Source organism: Pocillopora damicornis, chromosome 1 (assembly GCF_964200805.1).
Source record: "Pocillopora damicornis chromosome 1, jaPocDami1.2, whole genome shotgun sequence".
Lineage (NCBI taxonomy): Eukaryota > Metazoa > Cnidaria > Anthozoa > Scleractinia > Pocilloporidae > Pocillopora > Pocillopora damicornis.
In genome coordinates this window covers 2,547,853-2,567,658 of record NC_142670.1, presented here as the reverse complement: position 1 = coordinate 2,567,658, position 19,806 = coordinate 2,547,853, and the positions used below count along the sequence as shown (strand labels likewise).

The window sequence follows — 19,806 nt, the reverse complement described above, 5'->3', positions numbered from 1 at the left end:
AATTTACGGAAAATAAGCGTAACCAAGAGCCCATGGGCTCCTGGCGTTACCTAGGGTCTTTCTCTCCAACAACGAACTGTTTGCTCTTGTTAAACCTAATTCTTATCACACAATTGCCTTTAAACCGCATTTCCTTTAAACACTATTTTTTAATTTAAATTCCTTTGACTGTTACCACGCCAATTACCTTTAAACCGCAAATCTCTTAGTACCACTTTTTAACTTAAATGTGTTTCAATAGAATTGTACCGTGTGTGTTTTGTGTTGCTCATGTTGGTTCATTTTGGCCAGGTATCCGACGAGCAACAGTTAAAATTTAATATGAAAAAGATTTTGATAACGTTTACACGATGATCTATGATGCCAGGCAAAATGCGATTTGAAATTTCTATATAATCTCTTGCTTTGATACATATAATGAACCAAAGCAAAGCACCTGAAGTAAGATAGAAGCAGATATGTAACGACACTTTTTAGAAATATGTTTCGACAGTTCTTCTGTCATCTTCAGATCTGAATAATACAAAGCACAAAGTTGAATGCTGCTTGGACAAAACAAACAATAATAACAGAACAATGTATGCATTTACAAGGAAAGTTTTAAATTAACATGATAAAGTTGGTCATTAAGTGTAGGTTTCTCCCATTTAATGTTGATAGCTTCTTTGATTTAAAGTTGAAAAGTTGATCTAAGATGTTAAAACACTTATCAGAACAAAGAGTGCGACATTGTGGAGAATTATGAAGATGTCTGAAAATGTAAGAGGTAATTTAGTGTTAACAACTGAGCTGAAAACGTAAATTTTGCCACCGTAAAGAGTAAAAGGCTGACGTTTCGAGCGTTAGCCCTTCGTCTATCTCTCTGACGAAGGGCTAACGCTCGAAACGTCAGCCTTTTTACTCTTTATGGTGGCCAATTTATATTTTCAATTCAGTTATTAACACTAAATTACCTGTTATACTCTCCCACCGACGCAGCACCACAGTTTCTTTAGAAACTTCCCCCCTTTATGAAAATGTGAGAGGCTGTTACAGACTTAAAATGCGACTTTGTACTTTGTATTATTCAGAACTGAAGATGACAGATGAACTGTCGAAACACGTTTTTAAAAAGTGTCGTTCAGTAAGGAAAGGCACCATAACTGTCGATACACTTAATATCCCTATACACCACCGACCTATAGAATTTGGTGACCATACCGCTGACAAGGAGATTATCAGAAGAATGGCGGCCCCGGTTGGTGTTATGGGTTGTCTCAGATTAGCTTCAAAATCGCGTCAGATTTTTATTTTCTCACGGAATTTTGCATCAAGAAGGAGGAGAAGAGAGCCAAAAGTAAATCTCAAGCGTTATGATAATGTTTACGCCATTAGTTATCGAGAACCACCCAAACAGATATTTACCGAAGCAATGGGTGCACTTCGTGCGTACAACATTTCATTGGATGGAATCACCGATCAAATTGTGGAGTTGTATGTCAGGGTTGACATGGGAGAAAAGACGGTAAATGTCTTTTAAGATGTATTTCTATTTCATGTAACAGTTATAAATTGAAAAAAAAAAAAACGGAAAGAAAAAAAACACATATTCCATGTGCGCTCATGGAATAATTGTGTAAGATTGGCTTAGTAGTACTACTGAACAAAGACGTAGCTAGCATACGTATGATGAAAGTGAGAACCTTGTTTCCTTTTTTTTTTTTTCAGAAACAAAAGATTAATCCTTTTCACGGTCTTATGCTGCTTCCCAAACCATATGGAGTCGAAAGAAAAGTTCTTGTTTTTGCTAGGGTAAGAATCTATTTCAGAAGGGTGAAGTAGAGTTACTTTAGCTACAGCTTCAAGAGCTGCTGATCAATGGAAAAGAACATAGGGACATACTTGGATCAAAGAAATGTCCTATCCACCTAGGATTAGGGAGACCTTTAAACCTTTAAATCACTAATTCTTCAGTCTCACCAACCTGACAAAACAGAAAAATGATCCATGTTCTTTAAAATGTTGTTTTATTTCTCATAACAGTTAACCTTTAACTCTCATGAGTGACCAAAACAGAGTTTCTCCTTACAATACCACTAAAATATCAACCAGATAAGTGTTGAGAATAAAGAAAAATATCAGTTTGGGGATAATTAGTTGATCCAATACTAAATTCTCTGAATTAACATTATAAGAATTGTATGGTTGATAGTTAGGAGAATAACAAATTTGATCTGGGAGTTAAAGGGTTAACCCTTTATTTCCCATGAGTGTCCAAGACAGAATTTCTCATTACAATATTAAGCAGACAAGAAATGGGAATAAAGAAAATTATCAATTAGGAGATTCTGGATCCAAATACTAAATATTCTGTGCTAAAATTATAGAAATCATGTGAGAGACAGTAAGGAGAATCTTGAGAGTGAAAAAGTCAAACATAATTCTTAAAATTTTAACTTTAAAAAATGCTGCTAGTTCTCTAACTTCAAATGTCTGATCTTCCTGTACTAACTGAATACACATTTCCTTGTAAATTAGTTGTGAAAGAGAATGTAGCATTAGATCAAGATAACCGACTTCCACCTACAGTCGAACCTTGATTATCCGGACATTGATTATCCGGACTTTTTGATTATCCGGACTTTTTTCTCTGGTCCCGTTTTTTTTCATGAATATTAATGACCTTAGATGTTAAAAACTTTAGGAGGTAAAAAATTCAGAAATTATGTTAAAAGTCAGGAAAATTGTGTTTAAAACAGCGCATTGCACGCTCCGCTTTCAAAAGATCAATGCATTCAGCTGAATTTTGATTGGTTTAGCATTGTTTTGTTGCTAAGGGAATGTCATGCTTGATCAGTTCAATGAGCGTGGGTTATGTAAACACACGAGATGATCATAACCCAATTGTCTCATTAATATTCATATTTTCGATTATCCGAACTCTTGATTATCCGGACTATTTACCCCAGTCCCACTGAGTCCAGATAATCGAGGTTCAACTGTAATAATTTTTTAGTACTCTGATTAACTCCTTAATTCCCATGAGTGACCAAGACAGAATTTCTCCTTACAATATCAATACTATATCAAGCAAACAAGTGATGAGAATATAGGAAAATATGAATTAGGAGATTATAAGTTGATCCAGTAACAAATTCTCCAAACTAACATCATAAGAATTGTATAGCAGACAGTAAGGAGAATCAGTGATGAGATCTTGGGAGTTAAAGGGTTAACTGTTTGCCATCATTATTAATTGTTTGCTATTGTCATTAACTGTTTGTTAGATGACAGATGGATATTTTAGGGAGAAGTGAAATGTTAATCACTTCTGGGAGGTTGAGGGTTAGTGGGAGCCAATACTCACATTTCTTGACACGCCTATAAAGCTGATTACATTACACTGTTGTTAACTGTGCCAGTGTTTTTGTGTCACAGGGAGAAGCTGCTGAGGCTGCGAGAAGAGCTGGTGGAAATTTTGTTGGCGAAGAGGAGCTTATTCAACAGGTAATGCATCAGTGATGAAGGAAATTTGTTTACTCTCCTAATGGATTCTTCTAAAAGATGTAGTCCCTCTCAAAATGGACAATTCAACTTGGTTGTAGTGGTTCCTGTTCCTTGCTCCAAACTTCCTGGGCATTTTGTAGCCAAACAAACCACAGGTTTCCACTCCATTTACTCCCAAGCTCAATTTACAAAATCAATTTAATGTTTTTGAGTAAATAGCAAACATACAGCTTTCCATCAGTTTTAACCTTTCATGAGAATGTGAGAAATGAGAATAAAGGAAATGATCACCAATTTAAGAAGCCCCTGATCATCAAACAAATTCTCCTCATCAGCACTATAGGAAATTTTAAGAGAATGTAAGGGGTTAGTAGACAGAAAAGCCATCAAGTTTCACTTTCAGTTGTAATTTGTTTTGTTTTGTTTTGCTCTGTTTTACTGAAGGTTGCTGATGGAGAGGTGACAGACTTTGATCAATGTTTATGCACACTGGAATTTTTGGACAAAATGAAACCCTTGCAAAAAATTCTTCGAGAGAAAATGCCAACTACTCGCAGAGGTATGGAAACTAGCTACAAAAATGCATGCATAGATGTAAATGTTTATAATGCAAAACTTATATCACTTGAAAGCTTTTGAAAGATATGAGGGGAACTGCTTGCAAATACATGATCATCCACATTGTACAGACTGTTCACTATTGGTGAAGGTTTTGCTGAGAAGGAACATTGTCATGTACTGCAGTTTGAGCATTTCCTTCTTCACTGCAATAACTAAAATTACTGATCACGTGTGAGGATCATTGCTTTGTTAGGTTTTCAGCTCCAGGTCAAATAATAATTAATAATGATTAATAATAATTTAATACTTACATAGTGCAATATACATATAGATATGATCTAACATGCTTTAAAACAACTGAAATAAAGTAAGTAAACCTAACAATTAAAAACTTAACATAAATTTGTATCTGCACATCTCGCTATCATGGAAATTACTATCTCAAAATAATCAAATCTAATACTTGCCATTTAAAACCTAAAAAACAAATATGTTGATTATAAAACTATGAATGATATGATGTATTGTAAAATGAGGAAATCATAGATTTATGCTTTATTTCAATAATCATTAGAAACAACATCCAAATACTCTTTAATGAAACATTTTTAAATACTTAGTTACTGATATGCTCTGCAAAATAATAAAGTCTTAATGTCTTTCTTGAATTTTAAAATTCAATAAATTGATTTGTGACAAGTTGTAATCAAATTCCTCGTTGAGAAAGAAGAAACCTCTAAAATGTTTCCAACTCCAACATGTGGGTTTGTAGTTCAATTGTTAGTAGTGCCAGCTAATCAAAGCCTGATTTTTTTTCAAGCTTTTTCACTTCAACTGCTACAATTGCAGCTCGCCTACGAGGAGTATTTCTTTGATTGATTTTCATCCACAGGTCAACGTAAATTTATTTCTGTTCAAGTTGCTCTGAAATTCCACTGGAAATTATTCATAGACTTGTTTTCACTGACGTTATATAGTTTGATTTTAGGCACTGCATCCGATAACATTGCGGCTGCAATCGATGCGTACAAAAAGGGTCATCCGTACAGGTGTGACAGAGAGGGAATCGTCAATATTGGAGTGGGAAAGGTAACTAATAATTGTTGTCAGGAAATGAAACATCGATTCCGACACAACTTTTTTTTTTTTTTTTTTAATTTTAATGAACTTCTTTGCAGCTCAGCTTTACAGACTCAGAAGTCAGGGTCAATGCATCAGCAGTGTTATCTACACTTGCCACTCACGGAACTGTTACCAAAGGTAAAGTGCTTGTTCTTCATCTCATTTCTTACCCTCTCGCAGTACTTTGTAACGTTATGGCCTCAAACCCAAACGTCTCTAGTTCGCCTTGACCTAACTCGAGACAATTTTCGTTTTATCAACTGAGTTGATTTTGTTAGCCGACGTTTCATCAGCCCTTCGTCATTCTCAGGCTCTGACGAATTACATTATAACTCAGTTGTGGCCCTTACACTATTGACGTTGAATGTCACAAAGTAACACCTTAGTTATCACAACAGCCTATCAGATCAAAGAAAAGCATTAAAAGAGCCAGCGATAAGTCAAATAAGAAAGTGGCGGGGAAATAAGCGCGGGAAAACACGTGCGACCAAGTGGCGATTGATTGCTAAGACTGGCCCAGGCGATGACCTAAATTTTCTTGGCCAATCACAGAGCTTCCTAAAAGAAAACCAATTCAACCCCAGATGACTGTCGACACTCTACACTGCTGTACTCACACTGATTTTTTTTTCTTAAATTTGCAGGTAAATTCTTCAGGGAACTTGTTATTTCATCTGAAAGAGGGCCAAGCTACCCTCTAGAAATCGCTGAGTGGGTCAGCTGATGTACTGATTGACTTGACAGAAAATACCACTACACAGCTTTGTGAACAGTTGTGGCAGAACTGACCAAAGACAGCTCTTCATTGGTCGCATGGTTATGGCGGCAATGTTTCCGGTGGTTGAAAAAGTTCAGCTCCTCTAGCAAGTTATGTCTCTTTTGGGATTATGTGACTTGAAAAAAAAACTGCAGTGCAGGAGCGCTTTTCGTATTTACTCTAAAGGAGTTGAACATTCTTAAAATTCAATTATCAAAAGTTGTGGCTCCGAAAAAGCGCTTTGTGATGAGACAGCCTTTTATTTGAAAAACACGAACAACATGCCAAGAAAAACCACAGGAACGCCAGACAATTAGATGTATGCACTGGGTAAGCTGTTTCATTACACACAAAGATGCTTGAAATTTACTGGAGACCAATCAAGAAATGCTCAATGACGTAAAAATCTTGTAAAAAAATAGCTTCGGAAGTCAGTAGCGAATGTTAGTAAAGTACTTGGATCAAAATAAAAATGACTTTTTCAGATAAATTTCACCCTTTCTCGGAGTGTTATCTTTCCTTTTACGTTCCCGTCTGATTACTGTGTCCTAATTATAACATTTTTGGGTTCATTTCAATGGTTTTTTCACCTATTTTTTCACTTCTTATTATTTTAAAACTTTCATTCGTTAAAGGGATTAAAATGACGTATTGATCAAAAGGTATAGGTGAAGACTATCGATTTGTGAAATTATGAAATTAACTTATAATTAACTTACACAAGAAAGCGTCGAATTAATAGGGTCTCATTATAATATCACAGTAAATTAATTAGTTGAAAATAGTCAGTCGGTTCTGAGCCAGAGCATTCAAAGAAATAAGACACAGAATTAACTTTAAAAAATCCCTACTGATTGACAAATGCAATCTTTGACCAACCGGTGATTCTCAATATTTGAGTATGTGTATCGTCCGTGGCATATGTAAGAAGGAATAATCCCATTTTGATAACAGAGTGACGAAAGAAATTTTATTTCCAAAATGGCTTTGGTACCCGCAAGGAAAAAATCGAAGCAAGCTAAGATTATAATCTCCAATTGCTTTTGACACCTGCAGAGGAGACAACATGGAAAGAATTAAGGCTTCACAAAATTTGCGCAAGAAAAAAGCGTTTTAGGCAATTTGTTCTTTCCCTCAGTCTCCGGAAAACGTGTGGGAGGATTTAAGTTGCATTATCTCTTACGGACTTATCGAATTTTTTTTTGTCTAATTTTCATGTTTTGGTCCATCGTGGTAATAAAGCTGTTTCAGTTATTGAGCAGGATACACCTGTGGTCCTGAAAATACCACCTGTTACGTCATCAGGCCAGTAGATATCAGTAGATATCAGCAGGTTGATATCACTGCAAGCTTGTTTTTGTTCATTTAGCGTAACTTTGCCGGCAGTCATGGACAGAACTCTCGTCGTTGCGTTATTTTTTTGTGTTTTGGCTGTTTGCCTTGCAACAAATGATCAAAACTCGGACAAAAATTCTGGTGAGCCAGGCGCTAAACTGACGATGAAAAAGAGAGGTAAAGAGGACGAAGATGATGCGAAAGTTGAGGTGGTTCAAGATGAGAAAGATGAGTCAGTAAAGGAGAGGAAAGCTTCGGATGGATTGGCAACGGAGAAGAAGGATAGTGCCGGTGAGAAAGTCCATGGAGGGACAAAGAAGAGTGAAGGACACGATGAGACGAAGGACGATGACGAAGATCACGATGATGAAGAACATGATGACGAAGACGACGAAGAAGAAGATGAGGAGCATGAAGAAGAGGAAGAGGAAGAGGTGGATCCAAACGCCAAAATCGAAATTCATGACCTCTTCACTCCAGAGGACTGCAAAAACAAATCCAAATCTGGCGATCTTGTGGTGATTCACTACTCCGGCTGGCTGGATGATGGCACGTTGTTTGACACAACAGTCGAGCCCAGCAAGGCGTACATGCCATTTGAGTTCATGCTAGGAACAGGAACGGTAATCAAGGGCTTCGAACAAGGAGTGTTAAACATGTGCAAAGGACAGAAGCGTAAAATTGTCATTCCACCCTCGCTTGGTTATGGAAAGAAGGGAGCAGGAGCGATTCCAGGTGAGACAGAATTTGTTTACCCTCGTGCTCCCGAAAAATGTCTCTTTGCATGATTTGTTTTGACTTTTGAACATTTTTTTGTTTATGTAAACTAATTTTCTTGAGACAATCCTGTAATGAGCTTTGCTTAGATAATTCACTCTTATCATTTTCAGCTGGCTGAGGTGCTTTTCACTTTTCATGTGATCATCGAAACACTCTACTACGTTTTAAGTCCAAAATAACAGCAAGCTACATGAATTCGTTGCTCAAATCTGATCCTAAAAATTTTTATCATAGTTTTCACTTTCCAATAAAGATCTTTTATAGGATACCTAAGAACATTTGGTAATGACTGGTTTAAAACTATAAGTCATTTGTCTAATTGTCGACACAAAAAGAGGTTTTTGTTTTACTTTAAAACAAATTATTTATGGAACGAGTTTAAAAACACGAAGCGTCTTTTCACTGGTCAATTATTACCTGTTAAGTAAATGATTAATGGGAGGTGTAGACAAAACAGTTAATGCTTTGAACCGTAAAAGGAGAGTTTTTTTTACTATTTTCTTGGTAAATCAGACCTTTTACTGGCCCTGGCTGATATCGAGAGACTGCTACTGAGGATCTAAACTTATTGAAGTCCACAGCAGAACGGACACAAAATGAATTTCACAGAAGAACAAATACGCGAAAGAAGATTTGCGAGCTCGTCACATCTTACGCAGAAGAGATCGAACAATTTCGTTTCCAGGCTAAATTTTTTCCAACCTCAGCTTCGTCTTTGAAAAGAGTCGTAGGGACATGGTCTTGAGTCAAAATCATTTTTAAATAAGGGTTTTTGATATGGCCTCGTTTTGATACAGAGGCTTTACGCAACTTGAAAAAAGGATAAACGATATCAAGTGTCTCGTTTCCAGACTGTTCTCTTTTTAAAAGGATTATAAGTCCTAGGAAAGAAATAAATCGATTGGATGACATTATTAGCTAATGGTTCTATTTGCTGATAGTTTTGGCCATAGCTTTGTTGAAAATGTTCAATAACAATTTTCTTCCTTCAGGAAACACTACGCTCACATACGACCTAGAAATGTTTGATATCCGACAACCTCCTCCCCAAGCAGACATGTTCTCACACATTGACACCAACGGTGACAAGAAGCTTTCCAAGAAAGAGGTGTCCGCGTACATGAAGGCACAAGCTGCTGCACATGGCATGCCGGTACATGACAAGAAATGGAAGAAACACCACAAGACTGTTGTAGCCAACATTTTCGATCACGAGGACTCTGACGAAGACGGCTCCATCTCTCATGACGAGTTCAGTGGGCCTAAAATGATGTACCACGATGAGTTTTAGAGGGGTTCTCTCGGGTTCGCGATTTAGCGTGACACCCTGCGTGACAGTCCACGTGACACAAAATCACGCAATTGATTTTATTCGAAAAAGATAGGAAATCATTTCAATTCAATTTTTACGACCTATTGTGGTCGCCAAAAATTTAATCAAAATATCGTGTTTCTTTACTTTTTTTAAATTTTGCTGTTATGGCAACTAAATAACTCAATTTTTAGACGAGATCTTTGGAAAAGCTCGTTATACTACATTTGTAGTTCCCTAAGAGGAATTTTCGAAAAATGCATACCTTAGGAGGTAGATCAAGAAGAAGGCTCCTAACGAATTCAGATATTTTGAGGTAAGGTATGCAAATTAAAAGCGAAACATTGTTTGTACAATAAAGCAAACGTTTTATCCAAGTAGTTATTATTTTGATGTTTTATAAACGCACCTTATTTTGGGCCCTTACAGTTTTTTTTTCTGCTGATGCAGGGACTCGATAACAAACAGCCCTTGCTTTCCGGAGATGTCCGTCGCGCGAGTAAATAAAATAAACAAATGAAAAAATTTTAGCGCTGCACGGAACTTTAGGAGTGTGGCGCACGAAAGTTACTCCCAGAATTCCGCGCGGCACACAAACATCTATTTATTTTCACCGATATTTTTACTTGCGCGACGGACTTCGCCCAAAAGGAGAATCTGTTCGTAGTATATAAGGAATCTTTATTACAAAAATAACAGTTTTGTATTTGAGCGACTTGCCGAGGTCTGTTCAGAAACAATCTCCTTGAGAAACAAACTTGTCGCCTATGGTGTCTATTCGACTGTAGAAGAGGCTGTTAAAGCTTATGAAATTTTTCATCGGAAGGTGATTCTTCTTTCCTTGAGCGCTGCCATCAAGGCCATGTCTCAATTGTGTGACGATCCGATAAATCATACTTGAAGCCCGGAAGTCGAACCGCTGGGAGAATCACTAAGAGCCAGGGATGAGAAAAACTTCGTTCCCAGGGTCCCCTTTCTGTATCTTTTCTCGTTCTGAGTCTTCTCTCGTCCTTACACACTTTGCTTTAGAGTGCATGTGAAAATGAATAAATTTGTTAAAAATGAAGCCCAAACATCAATTCAACATTCAATACGAATTTATTTCACCTAGTCATACATTTTACAAACATTTATTGCCACAATTCTGTTAATAACTTTTCGTAACAAGCTGCTACTTCTTGATCTAGATCTGCTTTAATGTTGCATTTGCTAAAAGGAAACTATTTCAATTCCTGTGAGCTCTTTCTTTTTCGCTTCTTGATGATGAATGCCTGATCGAAGACTCTAATTGCCTCACTGCAAAACATGCGAGAAAAGCACACAATTAATAGATCGTCAGCACTATGACAATTGTGATCAGTCCAAAACATTTCTTACATTTTATGAGGTCCTTTCACAGGGGTCAAGTAGAACAAATGCCTTTCACTTCTCTCCCCTCTCCCCTCTCCCCCCCCCCCCCCCCCACGCGTTTTTTTGGTTAATCATTATCTTAAAAAGTCCTCTAATAGGGCCGTATGAGATGACACAAGCAGGACCTGAAAACGCTATACGGCCTTATGCACAGCCCCGCGAAATGTGGCACCGTGCTACGAAAAAAACGAATAAATTGGTGGCCATCTGAGTAAGGACGGGCTGCACGGAAAAAATATTTGGCTCTTGTTCATGAATACAGACCTTGAGCCCAATATTTACCCGTTCGGCAAAGAGCACAAATTACGGACAAGTTTCCGAAAGTTTTAGAGAAGTTTGCGGCTCGCTAAATTAACCAATCACGAAGCGTGTCGTAACTAAGAGATAAAAATAAGCAGTTTATTTTCATTTATGTTGAAATTACCGTTAACACCCGTATAGCGCCCGAATCTCTGCGATGTCATTATCGGTCAGAGTTCCTCTGAGTTGCCCTCCAAGTTCCCTCCATATCTGTCGTCTGGCGATGATCGTTGGTTTTTTTCCATCAACTGAAAACAGATACCTGTCATAATGCATTACGGAATCAAAGTCGTACGGCAGATTTAGACTGTCTAGCTTGCCATGGTCATACTTGTCAAAGTTTTTCTCATAACCTGTAGAACAAGGCGAAAATAATAATTAATTAGCGGCAGCTCACCTCTTTTGTTATTAAATTGAATCACAGCTTTAGTTCTTGTTAACTTGTGAGTGAAGTCACTTTTTACTATAAGGTCTCTCGCGGAGCCAGCCTCGTTCTTGGGATTTTTCTTCTTTCCGCTTGCTCTTGGGAGCCTGAGAACGAGTTTTTTTTTTGATCGCAAAGACTAAGTCAAGCATGTGCACGAAATTATCCACATCACCTTTTTTGATGTTATGCCACAAAACCTCCACATATTTATCTCTGTCCGTTCTACTCTGTTCGTGCCAAATACCTGTCGTGTGAAAACAAAAAAAACATGGTTTTCAACTTTTCCTGACATTTCGAGCAGTTGACCTATCGCTGATGTTTAACCACTTAACAGCCTAACTGACTCCAGCCCTAACCCTAAGAATATTCTCCATACTGTTCTCTATACATTTCCTAAGGAGCTGAAAAGGAGAATTTCTTTAACGATCAAGAGCTTCTTGAGTTGGTGATCATTTCTTTTATTCTCCTGACCTTACTGTTTGTTTCAGGGGTGATATCGTGCGGAGAAATTAGATGCTTGTCACTCGTAAGGCTCAAAGGATTAATTATGCTCATTAATACCCACTAGGGTCCCTACGGTAAAAATTGTACTTACCGAGAGAGTGCATAAGCTCGTGCATGACAACACCCACGTATTCACACCCACTCCCAAGGGAGAGAGGTTGACTTCCACCAACACGACCTACCTTTGACCAGCACCTAATGAGACACATTAGTGTTAGATAACTGGGGAGAGAGACACTGATTATTAAGATCTTAACAGTTCTCCGTAGCTTAATGCTTGTTTATTGGAAAGCGAAACCCGAACTTCTGGAGTTTGATTCTTCGTCAGGGACTCAGATATTTCTTTTGTACCTCACTGATAAAGAAATGAATGGAAACTCTTTCTACTTTTTAACGAAATCACTGATGGAAATTTGAACAAGCTCTCAACTGAATTTCGTTTTTTACATTAGATAACTTTTATAACTCTAAGAAGTGATTAACATGGAACGTCTCCTTATAATATTCATACATTATCCAGCCAACAGGTAATGAGAATACTGAAACTTATCAGGTAATATTTGCAATTAATCTTGTGCTAATAGCTAGTCTGCAATGAGAATTAACAATTAGTTCTTGTTAGTTAAAGAGTTAATACTCGAACAGCATTTTCAAAAAATACCCCTTGTAAACTGTTGAACTATATTTCGATACTCAAGTCATGGGTTGCACCACCGTTTTTTCGTATTTTTCAGTTATTGTGAAAATGCAATTTCGTTAAGGACCTCTCCTCCCCCCTGACGATGAAATAATGAGCAGTCCCTTTTTGTTTACGAAAATTCCCTTACCCATTGCCTTTGTGCATCTTGATGTAGTCTCCTCCATAAGACGAACCAACTTCTTTGAATTTTAAACAAGTCTTACTATTGATTTTACTCAGAGCGTCGTTGATTTTGGGTCGTAAACGCTCTGAAAAAAATGAGGAACTCACATTGAATTTTGATTGTACATTTGAACTGCATTGTTGTTGGGAAAAACCAAGATAACTGTAATTCTTGAAGAAGAGAGAAAAAAAGAAAAAAAAACTTACTCAAATTGTCGTCCACAAAATAGTACACAGTTTTTCCCGGCCAAAGCTTTTTCCCGTTGCGAATGATGTTTCTCTTTAAGTCTGTCTCAGGGACCACGTGATTGACGACCGCCTGGTCTTCAGGATCTAGACACAAGTCCCCTTCGAACAGTGGATCACCACATCCGGGACGATTGTAAGGATCTAAATTGGAATTTTAAGCCGTGTTATAATCCAGTATGGACCAGAAGAAAATTTAACTTCAGTGTTCTAACCTCAACGCAAGAGAGAAAACTGATTGAAGACAAAAACATTAAATGGCTATATAAGAAGTAAATTTGCAACTAATCACAAACCACAAGATCATTGAAGCGCTGATCCAAAAAGCCAAATTCTCGTTTGTGCTAACCTTGATTGGGGTCAATACCTTCCATAACGTAATTCATCAAAAATCACCGAAAGCTACCTTCCGAAACTCCATTGAATGTACAAAAGACTGGGGGCCACAGGAAATTTGAATGCTTGTTCGTTTATCTCCTTATAACTCAACAGTTTATTTTTCCATTAGTCAGTAGTCTTACCAAAATATGATAGAAAGGTCTTTTTAAGAAACATAACACTGCCAAGAGTTTGAATAGTTAGCGATTTACCTTCATTTACGGTCACGATTTCCTCTTCAATTGGAATCGCACCCATTCCTCCACGGCGGCTGATTTCGTCATATGCCTCATTTACGCCTACAATGTGCCCGTGTAGATTTCCACCTCGCTCCTCATTTTCTAAAATATGCCAGACAAAAAGCTAAGAAAGTGCGAGCTTACTGAAGGACCGTTGATTTTTGAACGCGGGGGAGGAGGGGGGGAGGGCGTCTGAGAATCACCTGGTTTTCAGGGGAAACGCTAAGGGTTCAGCACTAATAATAAGGCCTGATCCCCGGCAAGCTCCTCCTAGACTTGTCTCAAAACTTCCTCTGGACGGAGGAAAGCGCGTCCTTCAGCGTTAATAATGAGGACATGATCGCAAGCTGCGTCTGAGTTGAAGTTCAGGACGAATGCTATTATCTTTCTGAAGCACGTTGTGATCACGATGGAAATTGACAACGTGCTTCCATCGCTGTGGAGGCGGCTACTCGTACAATTCCATTTCACTTTTTTCTATCTTATCGAGCTGGAAAAAAAAATTAAGGCTCTTCCAATTCGAGGGCAGCTTGGCAACCTGCCCGATCCGTTCCGTAAAAGAAAAGGAAAAAAAATTCAGAAAATGTCCGAGAATACTCTTTTGAAAGTATACGGGTTTTAATACTAGTGGACTCAGTCCCCGTGCTATAAGCTGGCTCTCCGTTTAGAACACCATAGAGCGGACGAGAAGCCAGCCTTGGCGTTATACGATACCATCCCGACCAGGAACTTGCAGACATCTCACGTTTGATTTACCTATAATTTTTTCTTGTAGCAACCAGTCAATGACTTCGTCTCTTTCCCTCTTCCAAGTATCATCTGTAAAATAAATGAGAGCCAAGCTTTAGACTGGAAAGGAAACCTAAAGGTAGTCTCGTACCCAGACCTTCTACGGCCAAGTGGTTGTTAGTTACACGGTAGGATCTGGGTCCGAGATAAACATAAGGAATCAGTCAGACCCCTTCCTCCCCCCCCCCCCCCCCACCCAAAGACGACAAATGATTACCCTGATACGTAATAAGATGAAATTTTTTGGAAAAAAAATCTGTTGTATATTTATGTTCGAAGAGGATTACTTTCCTTTTTTTTTTGGGTGTTTTTCTTGAGTTCAAGACAGATTTCTGGCACTCAATAGCGGAAGTCATACTTGTGCTCCAAAGTGCCAAGGCGACGTAACGACGAATGAATTCAAAATATTATGGTTAACTTTGGACATATATACTTTGTATATTAATGAAGGAATGATTTTTCTGGGAATCCTTTGCCAGAGGCCATGGATTGAGGTTTAATTAACATGAAAGTGACGAAATTCAGCCAATTTGCTGGTCTGAGTCATTTACTTGCTTACATATTCATTTGCATGCGACTGTCAATATCTGGTCTTTCATGCTGAATATTCGGGGCAGAAAATACAATGTCCTATATATGAAATACAACAGTTCATTATTCCTTGTTAGGAGTCTTAGCAAAAATGTCAAACTTCCTTTAAAATCAGTGTCCTCGATGAAAAAGAATCAAATGACTTACCAAACGGTCGAGTTTCCACCAAACTCAAACCCAAACACAAGACATATAACGAGCTAAACTTCATTATCCACGATTATCAACAAACTGTTATCAGGGCGAGTGGCTCGCTTGCAAATGAGTTCGTCTCGACGGCTCAATTCATAATTATCCTTAATTACTTTTAACGGTTCAATGATCATGTCACAACTCGTTAGGCAACTGTGTCAATGAAGCCGGAAATATCAACGTCGAGAGCAAAATGACTGATTAAAAATTTATCGAAACGCGCACCTTGGCTTTGACATTAATCTGCTGCATGAACCAATGATAATAATAAAACCTTAGGCTGGCGATATCGTCTTGGCACTCAGCCGATTTTTTGGTTCTCTTCGTACAAACGTTATATTGCAGAAAATTTTAATTTGAATCTTCTCCGTAGGCATATTTAATTATTTCGTGTACATAACAATACAAACACGTGCCAATAATTCGGCCAGTTTAACGTCGGTCACGGAATTATAACGTTTTCAATTTTTGAAAAATTCTGCTTTTATCTGATTGGGTAAATTCATAATTTATTAGGCGCCAATTTCAATTTACAGTTATTTTCGCCGAAGATGCGTTTTATCTTGAAAAGTAACCACCGACCACGACGGGCTTCAATCAAACCTATCGATCTCCTAGCCTCAAGGTCTTTCAAGTGCTACTACAATATAATAGCCTTATTTGTAAACGCTTCTGGCCGTAACTTCTTTGGACGCGCGCTCGCCCCATTCTCCCCGCGTTTGTTCACAACTCGTCTTAAAAACAAAAATATTACGCTGTTCCTCAAGTTTTCCGCTTTCTCGAGTGCGGGTTTGATTCGGAAAGATAGCGTGGGCTCATCTCCCAAATGGAGGTTTGTGATCGAGTCTAAGACAATTGGTCGTTGGCTGAACCGAATCCAGCAAAAAAAAATCGGGTAATTTAGTATTATAAAACTGAGTTGTAACGTAAATTAGCCACCGTAAAGAATTTAGAAGCTGACATTTCGAAAGTTAGCCCCTTGTCATCATTCTGACGATATCAAATTATCCTGCTATACTCTCCCATCGACGCAGCACTACAATTTCTTTAGAAAGTTACCCCCCTTGTAAAAAAAAAACTGGTTTTGCTACGCTACTTGTCCTAGTAAGATTTTCCTGACTATAGACTTCTCAAGGGCCTGAATAGTGCAAGCAGAAACCGTACGTAACCTTACAGAGTATAGGCTTGAAATTACACATCTAATTTGATTTGACTTATTTCTTTGTGAGGTCGAAACTTCTCTGAAGTTTCATCTTGTGGTCGTGATAACAAAACCCGCCCTTTTCTGTTGGCGCCGTTTTCACCCGCTAAGAGGACGAAGTTTCCTGACACTACCCCCTAAGCTCATCAAAACGCCTTTAGTAATGTTAACTACAAAGAAGAAATTGCCCTAAGGGTAACACATGACCATCTGCCCACAAATACCTCTAAGAGCTTTCTTTTGTTATTCAAAAATGATGTTGAATTCTGTATTTCAATAGAGTTACTCTTCATCTATTATTTATACATGAAAAATCCTAGACTTGAAAGCTGTTTTCGATGCGAAGACATTGATTTTTTGGTTTAACACTATAACTTACCAATGGGGCGTGTTTGTACCAAAATCAGCCAGCAGGAACAGAGGACAAAAAGTGATCTGGAAATCATGTTTTAAACCAAGAGCCTTGTCCCAAATAATTTTTCGTCTGTCCTCTCTTAACACTAGCTGTTAATTCCCGCAAATGAATTTTGGTACAGCTTTTAGTATTTAAATTCTGTATATTTGGTGAGATGAAGTAACCACATTCGGTAAAATGATCTTTTAATGAATGAATTGATCCTTTAATGAAGGAAAGAAACTTCACTGAATCCAATTTGTTTGCGCCTGATTGGCTATATAATATAGGTCATTAACCAATTATTACCTCATCTAATTGCGATTAAAAGGCGAGTTTAAACAGCTGTTTTTGGAATGACTTTAATTACCTCTCATCTGTCTAAGAAATGAAACATCACGGTGGTTAAATGGTGTGTTTATTGAAGAGAAAAAAAGCTACATCATTAATTAATATAATCCGACAGCTTTAAACCTTTACACCCTAACATCAGAATGCAGATTCTCCATACTGTTCACCATACATCTCGTAAGGTGCTGTCCAGGCGAATTTGTTAAAACAATCAAGAGCTAAGAAGTTGGTGATCATTTCCTTTATTCTCATGATCGTAATGTGTGATTGCACGGTAATGTTGTAAGGAGAAATTATATGTTGGTCTCTCTTACGGGTCAAGGGGTTAATTGGCGAGGTGAACAAAACAATCATACGCATGGAGAAAACAGAGAGCAGAAATTAAACAGCTTTTCAAAAGGTAAAGAGCTGATTACGTGTAGGAAAAGTTTCATTTTTGTTTCCTAGATTCTGTATATAAAATTATAACCTCTTGATTACGATGATTTGGAAAAACACGAAAGGAAACTTGCCTGAATTTTCTTCATTTTAGATCAGTCGACAGTTCAAATCATTTGTGTTTTAGAACTGTTCACATCTTGAGAAGGAAATGACACATCGTTTTAGGTTTTTTCCGTTTTACTGTTTTCATTTTAGCATTTCTTTTTTGACAACATAATATTGGATTAAGTTTATTGCGCCTAGAAGCGGACGTTCTCCGCGATTAAAAACTTTCCGATATTTTGTGGTGTTTTTTTTTTAAATTTTTTCTTAATTTCACTCGTAGACTTTTGAAGGCAGGTTGTTAAACTTGGTTATATCTGTTCTGTATTCAATACACGTTTATGTAATTATTTTCGTCTCTGAGGGCGTCTCAATTAACTTCCCTCTGTTTCGTTTGTAATTTTACACAAACTAAACTGACGCTATAAGTCGACTTTCGTCGCATGGTAACAGACAGAAAGAAGGTTTATCAATTAAAAGGGGTAAGTTTCTAAAGAAACTGTGATGCTGCGTCGGTGGGAGAGTATAACAGGTAATTTAGTGTTATCAACTGAGCCGAAAACGTAAATTGGCCACCATAAAGTGTTTAAAGGCCGACGTTTCGAGCGTAAGCCCTTGGTCAGTGATCTGAACACCAGTCTTGTTCACTCGAGATAAAGTCTTGAAATCTCTTTAGGGGCTCCATAACCTTAGCCTCACAAGTATTTTTAAAATTTTCTTCTCACGTCAAAAATTAAACTTGGAAAATTTTCCAAAACAAAATTTTGGCGACAAAATAAATAGATAGGTTTAATTTACAGATGAATAAAATAAAAACAATACTGATCATGCATTTCAGAGCGGGTGGTTGCTAAGCGGAGATTTGGTCACAGGAGAATAGGGAACGAAAAAAGGCCTGGGCCCGGTCGTTTGACGGGCGATAACTGATTATTTAAGATTCAAAGTTTAACTTTCCTTTGGCTTAAGTTTTAAAGGGATTTACCTTAGTTTAAGACAAAACCAAAGCTGCAAAGCTACAAAACTAATTCATAAGTTGTTGACTAAACCTCAGTTATCTTAATTGTCTTTCGGCTCAACTTGGGGAAGCAAGATCTCTTATCATCAGGGATTAACAACAAAGTAACTTTAAAACACATTTAATTTGCAGCTTTCTTTGTCGTAAGAGGTGTATCTGACTAGCTGTTGTGATAAGTTTGATGAGTTTATGAAGCAAATTGGCAATATAAGCTTGTCATATTAATATATTTTATTCGCTCTAATTATGTAGCAGAAAAAAATATCTTGAAATTTTCTGTGATATTTATACTGTAATTTTCAGAGTAGCTTGTGTTCCGGTAAAAATTCCACGAACACTACAACCTAACCATCAAGAGCTCAGAAATACAATATTCAGATTCCTGGCTGCGCCGCCGAGGAAGTGATAGAATATTCATAAATATCCATTGCAGACCAACTAAATTTAAGTAATTAAATACCGCAATAATATTCAAAATATATTCTTTAGGACTGTTACCAAACCGCTTTTACAAAAATGGAAGGAAAAAAATGAAATAGAATGAGTTTCTCAATATCTCTTAGCCAGAATAAATATTAGCATTGAGGAATAATTGCTCACTCATTTTCTTTCGCTTATTTTGCCAGACAGGGCAGAGCTGAATAACGTCTACGCATACAGTTCTGTTTCTTTAAGGCGTTGTTTTCCTTGCCGCTTTTCTTTTAGAGAAAAACCTCCAACAACTTTGCATCCCCCCAAAATATATACAAAAGTCAATGTTCTCCTTAAATCACTGAAAATAAAAAAATGCCTTCAATGACAACAAAATGCCTCAGTTTTAAACACCAACCCCTTTTTCCGCAAATTCCGCTGAATTATAAACCCTGCGTTATTGACCGAATGCGTGTGACGTAGCATTTCGTTATTCAGCTCTGCCGCCAGACAGCGGCGGTTCCTTTTGTTTTCCTTTAAAATTTTGCGCGGGAAATTGGCGCACGGGTGGCCAGAATGGATCCCCCAGCACATGCCCAACGTTCGACCGCTGCAAACGTAGTTGTGGGCTCTATAAGTTAAAACCATTTCACCGATAAA

General features: G+C 37.6%; 3 protein-coding genes across 4 annotated transcripts; 2 read left to right on the top strand and 1 right to left on the bottom strand.

The window, feature by feature from the left end:
* The first annotated feature begins 1,205 nt into the window (after positions 1 to 1,205).
* LOC113669810 (uncharacterized) lies at positions 1,206 to 6,416 on the top strand. Its single transcript, XM_027185884.2, has 7 exons — positions 1,206 to 1,504; positions 1,708 to 1,791; positions 3,418 to 3,486; positions 3,931 to 4,045; positions 5,036 to 5,136; positions 5,226 to 5,307; positions 5,814 to 6,416. Exons 1-7 carry the CDS (start codon positions 1,226 to 1,228, stop codon positions 5,891 to 5,893), a joined length of 810 nt encoding a protein of 269 aa, XP_027041685.2. The 5' UTR covers positions 1,206 to 1,225; the 3' UTR covers positions 5,894 to 6,416.
* An 827-nt stretch (positions 6,417 to 7,243) lies between these two features.
* On the top strand, positions 7,244 to 9,730 carry LOC113669809 (peptidyl-prolyl cis-trans isomerase FKBP14). The gene is made up of 2 exons (XM_027185883.2): positions 7,244 to 7,996; positions 9,034 to 9,730. The coding sequence occupies exons 1-2, from the start codon at positions 7,315 to 7,317 to the stop codon at positions 9,330 to 9,332; spliced, it is 981 nt and encodes a 326-aa protein (XP_027041684.2). The 5' UTR covers positions 7,244 to 7,314; the 3' UTR covers positions 9,333 to 9,730.
* A 702-nt stretch (positions 9,731 to 10,432) lies between these two features.
* On the bottom strand, positions 10,433 to 19,516 carry LOC113669785 (zinc metalloproteinase nas-4). Of its 2 annotated transcripts, none has more exons than XM_089199016.1 (9): positions 16,872 to 19,516; positions 14,476 to 14,538; positions 13,693 to 13,821; positions 13,064 to 13,246; positions 12,822 to 12,942; positions 12,086 to 12,189; positions 11,663 to 11,734; positions 11,188 to 11,416; positions 10,433 to 10,649 (listed from the first exon to the last, which is right to left on the bottom strand). In XM_089199016.1, exons 1-8 carry the CDS (start codon positions 16,936 to 16,938, stop codon positions 11,190 to 11,192), a joined length of 966 nt encoding a protein of 321 aa, XP_089055142.1. In that variant the 5' UTR covers positions 16,939 to 19,516; the 3' UTR covers positions 10,433 to 10,649; positions 11,188 to 11,189. The 2 variants fall into 2 exon arrangements, with proteins under 2 accessions (XP_089055142.1, XP_027041663.2); XM_027185862.2 differs by lacking the exon at positions 16,872 to 19,516 and adding an exon at positions 15,247 to 15,490.
* Between the last annotated feature and the right edge of the window lie 290 nt (positions 19,517 to 19,806).